General features: G+C 42.1%; 1 protein-coding gene across 2 annotated transcripts in view; it reads left to right on the top strand.

Annotated features, from left to right (window-relative positions):
* Window positions 1-1,316: 1,316 nt before the first annotated feature.
* LOC109394847 (uncharacterized) overlaps window positions 1,317-11,739 on the top strand; it is a 17,552-nt gene continuing 7,129 nt past the window's right edge. Inside the window, exons 1-2 of one of the 2 annotated variants that reach the window (XM_019665369.1) lie at window positions 1,317-1,911; window positions 9,572-9,714. In XM_019665369.1, the coding sequence (XP_019520914.1) occupies window positions 9,643-9,714 (72 nt within the window). In that variant the 5' untranslated portion in view covers window positions 1,317-1,911; window positions 9,572-9,642. Of the gene's footprint in view, window positions 1,912-8,071; window positions 8,820-9,571; window positions 9,715-11,739 lie in introns of those variants that run through there. The other variant, XM_019665367.1, reaches the window with a different exon arrangement.

The raw sequence follows: 11,739 nt of genomic DNA, 5'->3' as shown, positions 1-11,739 counted from the left end.
TAAAAAAAGCCAACAAATGACTAATAGTTATAAGATACTTCTCTTTCAGCATTTAAATAAAATAATTGAGGTTATTATTGGCAAACCGCTCTCTTTAAGTCCCATTTATGCTGCATGGTTGTTTACTGGTTTCAGGAGCCCAAGTGAAAGAATCTGAGCCATGTAATTATTCTAGTGGCCACTAGATGGCAGTCATCAGGGTTAGGCATTGTTTAAAAATAAAGTCACAAACAGCAAAATCCCTTGAAAATTTTCAGCACTTTAACATTTGTTATCTAAGTAGCTTGTTCTAACAATAGTTCTGTGATCTTAAAATTGTTAAACCAATAATTTTTATTTGAGAAAACTTGATCCTCAGAGAAGTTCACTGACTTACCATATGCCCAGAGTTTAATAATTAGTCTGTTCTGCGCTTTTTCTAGTAACCTTACTAAATTCTTTATACATAAAGTGTTTCAAGGGCTCTAATATTTCCAAGCTTAGAAATTGGAAGGGACCTTAAAAATCATCTATGTAATCTGTTCGTTTTCCAGTTGAGGAAACAGAGCCCCAGAGAATTTAAGTAACTTAGTTGATGTCACATAGTTGATTCGTAGCCAAGTCTGGACTAAACCCCGAGTCCTGCCTAGATCAGGGGTCCTTGTAACAAAACATACCTCTTTTTCATTCACAATGTTGCACCACTTACCAAACTTCACTAATAAGAAAATACCTGTAGAAATGAACCAAAGTCTTTAGTAAAGCTTTGCTTGCTGAGTACAGGTATGTAATTTGGCTAAAATTCTATCCTAAGGATCACCACGAACTCCTTAGCCATCTTCAATGACAAACAAAACCAGAGCTTACCTGTGTCATAGTATCATAATTAGCATCGCAGTTCACCTCCTCTGGCGGCACACCAACCAACCACAGTAATGAAATGTTTGTTTTGTGGCTTGCCTGCTAAATGTCATGCTCTCAAGTAGTGAACTGGGTAATATATTGTGTAAGATAGCCCAGATAAATAAAAGAAACATCTATGCTGCAAAAGAGGGGCTAAGACCTGCAACATCCACACAAGATAAATGGCCGCCCTAGGAGCAATGGGCAATATTGTCACCATTCATTATGAAAATGGACTTGAGCTAATAGCTGACTTGGAGGGTACAGTTCACACTAACAAACAGCCTCTCTCCTGTTTTTCTCTTTAGCCCTCCACCCTGAGAATGACAACCCATTCACCGTGGTTGGTTCTTTTAGTTTAGTGTGTAATGAAACTTCTCACGCTCCTACGTGTCATTCTTCTGTGTGTACTGGTTCTACATGGAAAACATTCTTTCTAAGCTTGTAGTGCTGCACCATGAAGACTTTAACCAAATATAACACTTCAACTCCTCATCTGGAAGAATGTTCTCAGTAGTGAAAAGCAACGTGAGGTAGTAGAAATAGCTGATCGCGTAGACAAACCTGGTGTGAGAAATACCTTGACTACTGATCAAAGGGCTTTTTGCTTTGCTGATTTCCAATGTTAGGGCCCCTCATTTTTCTGAGGTTCAATATCATCACCTATTAAAACTGGGTAAATGATATCTGCCACACTTAGTATTGGTTGGGATCATTTCTTTGCAAGTCATAGAAACCATCTTCACCTAGCTTAAGCAAAAATGAAGTTTATTAAGGAAACAAGGGTGGATATATTTGCCAGGAAAGACGCAAAACCTCAGGAAGGGCTAAAACCAGAAATTGAAAATTTATTTATCCTCCACCTCTTGTCTCTGCATCTTCTCCAATCTTCTCTACCTTGTGGCAAACCAACTTTCTCTGCCTCTCTGTCCATCCAATGGGAGGCGGTATAGAAGAGTGGCTGAAAGGCAACCAGCTGTGTGGCCCAAGGCCTGCTACAAAGCTTCCTAGGAGCAGTTTTCAACACAGGTAAAATGGTCGATTAATAGTTGCCTCTCTCCTTTAAAGAGTAAATAAGCTATGTATGTAAAGCGTTTAGTACAGCCCTAACATACCTTAAGCATTGAAGAAATATAACTATTATTTCTGCAGGCCCACAGATTATTATTTTTATTTTTTAATTAAAATTTATTGGGGTGACAATTGTTAGTAAAGTTACATAGATTTCAGGTGTACAGTTATGTAATACATCATCTATATATCACATTGTGTGTTCTTTAGTTGCAATTTTAAATCAAAAAGCTCTGAAAATCGAAAGCTTTTGTAAGTTTTTAGCAACAATATTTGGGTCAAAACGACCTGGATTGAATTGATGCAATTGAAGTCTATTCCTCTTAGCTGAATATGTTTTGCTACATAAATAGTAGTATGTTTGGTTATAGTATGTTGCCCAGAATCCACTGAGGACACTAAGAAATATATGTAAAGTTACCTAATCTTTCCAAAATTCAAAAATTCTGAACCCTGAAACAGATCTAATTCCAAGGGATTTAGATAAGGGATTGTGGGTTTATTTTACTGCTAATAATATTTTTAATTATGGCCTGAGCCTTTGGATGGTAATGCCTGTGGAACGTTAGAGTCAGTATTTAAACATCTCAGTACAGCAAACTTTCTCACTGACTCTCAGTCTTTAAGTGATTCTCAGTGTTCCTTTTTGGCAACTGCAAGTCATTTGATTTAACAACAGCATCGAAAACAATGCAACTATAGCTAGTGCATTAATCAGCTCAGGCTGCCATAATAAAATACCGTAGACTGGGTGGCATAACCAACAGAAATTTATTTTCTCACAGTTCTGGAGGTTGGAAGTCTGAGATCAGGGTGCCAGCATGGTTGGGTTCTGGTGGGGCTGATCCTGGCTTGCAGAGAGGCCACCTTCTTGCTTTGCCTTCACCTGACCTTTTTTGCATGTGCATGTGGTAAGAAAGAGAGAGAAAGCAAGCCCTCTGGTGTTTCTTCTTAAAAGGACACTAATCCCATCATGAAGGCCCATCCTGATGAACTCATCTAACCCTAATCACCTCCCAAAGGCCCAGACTCCAAATACTATCACATTTGGGGATAGGGCTTCAACATGTGAATTGAGGGGAGTCACACACATTCAGTCCATAACAGCCAGCTATCTAAATAGCTCACAGATGAAGTACAAGATATTTATTTATTTATTTATTTATGCATTCATTCATTCATTCATTCAGCCTTTCAGTGGAGCACCTGTTATAACCCACACACTTCAGCTTATACAAGGTCAAGGGAGGCAGATTTGGTCACTACTGCCACATTGCTAGTGACATCAGTTGACTCCCTTTTTCTCTAAGTCACCCCTAGAGAGCACACGGAGGAAAGCAGTTACAAAGAGCAAGTGTTGTATGTGGTTTCCTACAGGGACCTCTGTCCTGCTGTTTGGATAGTGGACTCTCAAGTTTCTGTGGCTCCGCCTCAGCAAGGACATGGACCTTTAGGACTGGACCGAGTGGCTGCATCTTACATGCCTGCTGTCTGACTCTCCAAGGCCAGCTCTCTGGTGAGGGGAACCATGCAGGGTGGAATTGTGGCCTAATTGTGTCTGCTTGTTGCAATGCAATGTCCTTAGTTTCCCAAGGGCTCTGCCCCAGGGCCTTCCCTGCGCAGCCAACTCCATTTGGCAAGCCATGCCTCTAACAAAGCAATGAGCTTGACCCCATTAATGCGCTTGCCTCAGGGTCTGTAGTGTGTCTGTTTTCACCCCATGGGGCTCAAATTCTTTGGTTTTCCAGGGCTCAGTATAGTTGAGGTAGCAGATGGAGTCAAGAGACCTGAACTTCACCGTCATAAATGAACTGAACACTGCTCCAAAGGGCTTACAGTGAACTTGGACAGTTCTTTACTAGATTTATTCTTTATCCTTTACTAGATATTAATTTTTCTATCTATAAAGTGAGCAGCTTGACTAAGACCGTAATTTCAAACTTTGTAATAGCAGCAGAATTATTTGTACCAAAGACAGCTTATATGGGAGCCCAACATGCTTTGTGCTCCAGGAATAATTATTACTTGTTCCCCAAACACCAGCATGCCTTGTACTTTTGCACAAGCTAGTTTCTTTGTAAGGCATGTTCCTGCAGAACACTCTTCAAACCCAGCTCAAAAACCCCCTCCTCTTTGAAGTCTTTCCTTGTCTAATTCCTCCTCCTCCAAAGTGTTAATCATTCCTGTCTGCTCCTAATTAATTAATTCAGAGATGTAAATTTAACTCCAACTATGTTGCATCAGGTACTGCGCTAGAATACACAGCTATTGAATGACAGCCTAGCCTTTAAAGATTCACAGCCCACTAGGGGGGATGTACCAGTCAGGGTCCTGGTAAGAAACAGGTGATCTTCTCAAGTGGAAAACTTGAGGAGAGTCTAACAAAGGGTCGATTTACAAAGGGGTGGGCAGGGGTAAGGAAAACCAACACAGGACGGAGAATGGACCAAGAGAGGGAGCCTGAGAAAGGCAGAGGATGGTAATGGAACACAGAAACAACAGCTGAGGCTATAGAAGGCCTTCCTACAGCAGCTGTGGCCTTGGGGAAAGGGGTCTAACAGGAGAAACATAGAAATGAATACCAGGCCTTCTGACATACTGTGATTTATAATAAGAAATATATATTTGATCTTCATTTCCTGTTCTGACACAGAGCTCCTAAAACCCTTGGAGTTTCCTAAGTGAGGAAAGAATCAAGGTGGCTTTGTTATGTAAATCAGGTGGCTACTGGATTCCACCAAAGGATGGGGGCTGGTTGCCCCTGGAGCCAACTTTGTGATTAGCAGTTTGGAATGTTATAATCAATGATTTAATCAATCATGCTTATGTAATGAAGCCTCCATAAAAACCTAAAGGATGGACTCCAGAGAGCTTCCGGGTTGGTGAACACGTGGAGATTTGGGGAGAGTGGTGCCCTCTGATCACAGAAGCTCTGCCCCCTTCCCCCATGCCTCGCCTTATGCGTCTCTTCCATCTGGCTGTTCCTGAATTGTATCCTTTTATAATAAACCAGTAATCTAGTGAATAACGTTCTGTGAGCCACTTTAGCAAACTAACCAAACCCATGGAGGGGGTCATTAGGACCTCCAGTCTATAGCCAGCCTGTCAGAAACACAGGTGACAACCTGGCCTTGCAACTGGCATCTGCAGTGGGGGTGGGGCACACTTGTGGGACTGAGCCCTTAACCTGTGGGATCTGACACTATATCCAGGTAGACAGTGTCAGAATTGAGTAGAATGGTAGGACACCCAGTTTGTGTCTAAGAATTGCTTGTTGGTGTGAGTAAACCCATCCCCCACCCACCTCCCCCCACCACCACACACATACTTTGGAATTGTGGGTCCAGAACCCATTTTATCTTCACTCTCCCCCAAGCCTCAAAACATCTGACAGAGCCTCCTACTGGCCAAACCCTAGCAGAATGCAAGATAGGCATTGGGGCTGCCACGAAATCAGCCCCCCATGGCCCAGAAGATTTATTTTATAGATAAAAGACTAAGTCATTAAGACATTAAGCACTTGGCCAAGTCTTAGTAAGTGTTTGGTAAGTTTTAGAGGCAGCCTCAGACCACAGGTCACCATCTTGTACTTCAAGCTATGCTCTCTTCACATGATAAAGTAAAAGTACAGTGATGGTACGTAGACGGTCATCTGCTCTGCCTGAGTGAGCCCTGCAGGATATGTAGAACTTTGCCAGACATATTAAAGATAGGGCTGGGGAGAAGGACGAAGGAAGTGGATTCGTAGCCAGGAGAACAGGACTTACAAAGACATGCGCATTTACAACAACATTGGTGGAGCTGAAAGAGAATCATTTTGAACAAGCGTAAGGAGGAATGTGGATGTACCTGGGAAAGGAGCCTGAAGAAGTGGCTGCAGATCACATCAGGGTTTTGGATTGTTATTCAAAGAAGTTTGGAGTTGGTCCTGTAGACAAAGGGAAGACCTGGAAGGTTTTGAAGCAGTGAAATGACATAAGCAGATTGACTTTTAGAAGCATCTCTCTTGTGACAGTGGTGGTGACAGAACTGTAGGTAGGCAAGATAGTGGGCGGGGACCATTAGGAGACTGTTACGGCAGCCCGGGGAAAAGACAATCAGCGTGTCACTTACGCAGTAGACCTGGGAAAGGACAGGAAAGCAGAGGGATTTAGGAGGGAGAAACATCAGGGCTTAGCAGTCAGGTAGATGTGGGAGTTGAGAGAAAGCAAGGAGGCACCCAGGACAAGTCTCAGGTTTCTGACTTGCAAAATTCCTGGGTCATCTAGATGCCTTTATTTCTATTATTTTATTTCAGGCTCAATTATTTTTACAGGGCATTTATTGAGTGCCTTCTCTGAGCCAAAATCTATGCCAATGCTGTGGATAGAAAGATGAGTTAGACAGAATGTTTTCCCTAGTTAAGGAGACAGACACATATGTAGACAATTTCTGCACAATGCAATAAATGTTATCATAAAGATATGCACAGGAATCACTGTCTAGTGCAATTATTCCTTTATATCATCTACACCATTTCCTCTTTGGGTTCTTAGTGCGATGGCCATTATCTCTCACATTGCAGGGATTAATTTAGCAATGAATTAGGTTGGATTCTTTGGCCAGTTCTGTTATGATTAGAGTTGGTTTCCCAGGAGTCTTACAGGGCTCGTCTATATCACAGAACGAATAGTACATCCTAATCCCAAGACTACATATATTCCTGGCCTGTCACAGTTCATTAGTCCATGTCTATAAAAATGCCTAATGAAACACAGCAAGAAAGGCGGAAGCAGAGTCCACTTGATTTGGGAAGTTCCTTCCCATTGTTAGAATCAGTAATTTCAGAATATAAAGTTTCCAGACTCTTGACAGAGAGCAAGCTCCACCCAGGCGAAGGCAGAGCCTTTCCTTCCACCTTCATCCCCTCCAAATACACAGCAAATCTTCTCAATTTAATGGAAACATTAGTCAAACCTTTATGCAGTTTACTCTGCCCTCTCTAGTTCAAATTAATGGAGAGAAATTGTGCTCTGTAAATGTGTTCCTCATTAGAAGTTTCCTAATATGCACTTAGTTCTAGGTATTTCTGCAGATCTTTATTTGAGACCCCCCCAAAAAAAAAATGATATTTATAGTCTCCCCTCCCCTACCAGATATCATCTGGTTTTAGTTGTGGTAGATATTTTACTTGGGTTACCCCCAAATCAAATTGTCCAAAATTTTACATAATGTTCATGCACTAAAGTCTGGGTTATGCAATTCACAGAAACACAAGGTTTTTTTCCAGTGTTTCTCAATAGATAAAACATAATTCAGTGGTTCACTCTCACTTTAGGCTGTGTATTCAATAAAGAGATTCTGGTTCCTAAGTCTTTGACTGACACAGTTTTGAAAATATGCAAACATATGTTAAGTCATTGTTCTAGTTACCAAAGCTACATAACATATTGTTCTAATTTGGTTTGTTGAAAGCAATCATATTTTTTATGCTCAGATTCTGTGGGTCAGGAATTTGGATAGGGAATAGTGAGGATAGTTTGGGGAGCAGGTGGGAAGACCCAAAGGCTGGGGTTGACCTCATGTTTGGGTGCTGCAATTATCCAAAGGTACATTCACTCACGTGTCTGGTGCCTGGGCTAGGATGACTCAAATACTAGGATTGCTGACCAGAGTGCCTCCCCTAGCCTCTCTGTATAGCTTGACTTCCTTATAGCATGGCAGCCTTAGGGTAGTTGGATGTCCTACATGGAACTCAGGAAATGTGAGTGACCCTGCAGACAAGGCAGAAGATGCATGACCTCCTATGACCTTGCCTGGGAAGTCTCAGTGTCCCTTCCACTGTACTCTGTTGGTTGAAGCAGCCACAACCCTGCCCAAATTCAAGAGCAGGAGAATTAGACTTGATGGGCAGAGGCAAGGTCATATTGAAATTGTGACCTGACACTGTTAGTATAATTGAATCTAACTGGAATAAATATTTTTTTCTCGAACACTGCAATTTTTTAATACTAAAAGTTGTGGTGTTAAAACACAAAGTCCCTATGCAGCTGAAGACGTTGGGCTTCGTGAGATGACAGTGGGCTTTGTAATTATCTTTGAAAAGTTGTATGGTAATAGTTTCCATTTCCGTTTTAAATGGTTTCAGTTGCAGCTATTTCCAAATGCCACTTTGGGGTAGAAATCAAGAATGGAAACAATGTATTTTTAGAATTGGTAGGGCACCTGCCTCAAAAATTCTTATCTATCATATCACCGTTATAGAGTCCTTATGTTTTAAATATCTCCTGATGTATTTTACTGATATGTTTGCTTGTTTGTCTTGTAGCCACTCCTACATGTTGCTTCATGGAAACAGAGTGCAAATTCCATCTAAGTCAGGACACAACAGAGGAGCAGTTCCTGTCAAACAGGAATATTGAAAACACTTCCAGTGAGATAAGGAGCTAGAGAGAGGAACGGAGGGTAATTGTTCAGATGTGAGCATTCCCTCACCTTGGTGCTGAACCTGTGGGAATGTGTAATTAGAAATGACCAGAAAATGTCAAGCCTCTTAGGGGATTTCCATGTTCAGAGAAAGATGGTGTGACCCAGGGGGTAGTTCAGAATGACTGAGGAAGGCATCTACTCAAGGAGGGTGGGGGCTAGACTTCAGCCCCATTCACATTCGCAGAGCCAGTATTTCCAGGACCCCAACAGGGAACGCTAAAAAGCTAAGAGACACTAGGGACTGTGAAAGCCCAGGGATGGGACTTGGAGATCATAGATAACAGGAACTCTAGGCCTCGGCCACAGCTGTGTCCATGATGTCCAAAGGGGTGACCACTCAATGAACCTGCACAGGACACCCAGTGACCAGTACAGAATTGATTGCAGAGACATTGCAGGTGGGCATCGGATATTCTTCCCCTCATAGAACAAAATGATACCTGAATATTACCCCTCAATCACTTGCTCCCTCGCCCACTTCAAAATGATCAGTCTGCTGGAGAGGAAGACAACAGAAGGGCTGGGAGTGAGGGGCAGGGAACACAGACGTGACTATATTTAGCTTCTGCTATTGTCTGAATGCTGTTGTCCCCCTCAAATTCTTAAGTTGAAACCTAACTAACACCCAAGCTGATGGTATTAGGAGGTGAATAGGTCATGAGGGCAAAGCTCTCCTGAATGGAACCAGTGCCCTTACAAAAGAAGCCCAAGAAAGCTCCCCAGTCCTCTCCACCAGATGAGGACACAGTGAACCAGGAAGAGGGCTTTTGCCAAGAAGGCAGCCATGCTGGTGACTTGGCCTTGGGTTTTCCAGCTCCCAGAGCTGTAAGAAAAAAATTTGATTGTTATTAAACTACCCAGTGTGCAGGGTTTTTCTATAGCAGGCCAAGTGCACCTGGACAACTCCCCTGAATTGATATTTATCCAGAACAAAATGTGTTTATCTTAAAGATCCTGTTTATAGCCAAACACAACGAGATACCTTGAATCAGCGGTTCTCAACCTTCCTAATGCCGCGACCCCTTAATCCAGTTCCTCATGTTGTGGTGACCCCCAACTATCAAATTATTTTCGTTGCTACTCTATAACTGTAATTTTGCTACTTTATGAATCGTAATGTAAATATCTTTTTGTTTTCTGATGGTCTTAGGCAACCCCTGTGAAAGGGTTGTTCGACCCCCAAAGGGGTCATGACCCACAGGTTGAGAAACGCTGCCTTGAATGGACAAATGTAATTTCTTTATTCTACCATCAAGCAGGAGCTGGGGTGGAGCAGAAAAGAAGCAAGGACAGGTGAGATCAGTTTTAAAATAGAGAGCATTCCATTATTATTATTATTATTATTATTATTATTATTATTATTATTATTACTATTCATTGGAATTGTAGTGGATGCTTGTGATCGTGCTACAAGTAGTAAATTTTAATGATATGTTTAATGATAAGTCCTTCCTTCCTAGACCGTGAGCTCACTGGGGGCAGGAATCTTTCTTGTGCATCTATCTCCAGGCCTGACATAAAAGAGATGCTACGTAATTTCCTACCGAACTAATAAATGACCCAGAGAGATACCAATCTATAGAGAGGGGGTTCAGTTGTAAGTTACTCTTGGTTTGTGTAACTAGTTGGTAAACAAGCTAGGTTCGGATAAATGGCAAAAGTCCCAAAGTTTGAAAACTCTTCTAGCCCATACTCTTCTAGCCTTGCTGTGTGACATCACCTTGAGTTATGAAACAGTTATATAATAGAGATCCCCAGCAGAGCGCTGCACTTGAAGCTGATTCTGTTTTGTTCAAATGAAACCTAGATTCCAGGTACATAATGATGGCACCCCAGAGCTATTATCAGTGTATATTGTGACTTTGGTGTTGATAATGAGCATGTTCAAGTACATTTCATTCCTCTCTCTATTTTAATCTCAACAGCACTCTGGATACAAAGCAGCACTCCGACCTTCTCTCTTCCCCTTCTGTCTGCTTTGGTTCTTTTCAGCATATTCTTGGGTCAAGGGTGACATTCCATTTCTGGCTCTCCGCTGTAACTCACCTGGTACAAATCCTTCTTTCCTTTTCCTGTCCCTGATTGTGCTTTCAAAAAAGACAGGCTTTGGGACGACTCCATGTTCTGTCCTAGAAATTTTCTTTTCACTCAAGTCTGCAAAAGGAATGTTCAAAACGTGATAACTATATTCCTTTTGGTCACACCCCACCCAGCCATATGTTGTTGTTTTTTCGGCACACTTAGATTTTTTTGCAGGATGGCAATATGTTGTTTTTTTGGGTTGCTGCTTGTTTTGGAGTGCTTTTTTTTGGTCCTGTGGCCATGAGAAATATGCTACATTTCTGAGATCAGGCCCCTTGACCAGACCCCATATTTCATGGGGGTTGGCTAATGTCCAACTGAAAAAGTTGAAGACAGGGAGGTATTTCTTTTTCTTGTCCTGGTAGGTCTCCAGATATGGAAAAAGAAAGCAGTTGGCAAAGCACTGACATTTTCATTCCTAAAAGTGAAAATGGTCTCCAGCCCCGCCCACTCCCAAGACACCGATAAAATATTTCTGTGTTTTTGTTACGTGTCTGAGTTCATGTTCATGCACTGGCACGTGTGTGTATGTAGAGACACATTTTCTGTCTTGTTTCACTACTTCAATTTTTTTCCTATTTTATTTTTATTCTGATGCATGCCCTTAAGTAGGGCATATATTTTTCTCCTCTGTACCTCTTACTCCAAGCTACCTGGAGACATCATCATAATAGCACCATGTATGGAGATATTGGACACGCATAATCTCTAATTCTCACAACCCCTACACAACAGAAGGGCAGACATCGCTAAGTTCCCCAGTCACAGAGCCACCAAGTGGCAGAGCTGGGAAGACACAGCTCTCACTGACTCCTGCTGTGGCATTCTGTTGGCTTAGCAGGCCTGTCTCTCTCTCCATCTCCTGCCCTCACTCCTGCCCATTAAAACTAACGATCTCTTCTAGGACCAGCTCACAATAAAGCAGATGCTGATCCCCCCCTATGTGACCTTGGAGCAGGAACTTCCTCCATTTATAAACAGACTCCTACTTGGGACCTTGTTTATGTTTTTGTCTTAACTTCCACCATTTACATAGTTGTCGGAAAATCCACAGTTACACTGATAAGCACTTCAGGTGCAGGGGCCTTGGTCTCGCTCAGGGCTTTATCCTGCTAAGTGGGTAGTTCTGCGGGTTCTGGAGTCAAGCAAGTCTGAATCTGAATCCAGAGCTATTTGCTTTTCCACACTAAGATGCAGTTTTCTCATACGTAAATATGTAACAATGCCGGGCCGGCC

This window comes from Hipposideros armiger, unplaced genomic scaffold (assembly GCF_001890085.2).
Source record: "Hipposideros armiger isolate ML-2016 unplaced genomic scaffold, ASM189008v1 scaffold_441, whole genome shotgun sequence".
Taxonomy (NCBI): domain Eukaryota; kingdom Metazoa; phylum Chordata; class Mammalia; order Chiroptera; family Hipposideridae; genus Hipposideros; species Hipposideros armiger.
Note: the sequence above shows the minus strand (reverse complement) of the source record. Positions and strands in the feature narration are given on the sequence as shown.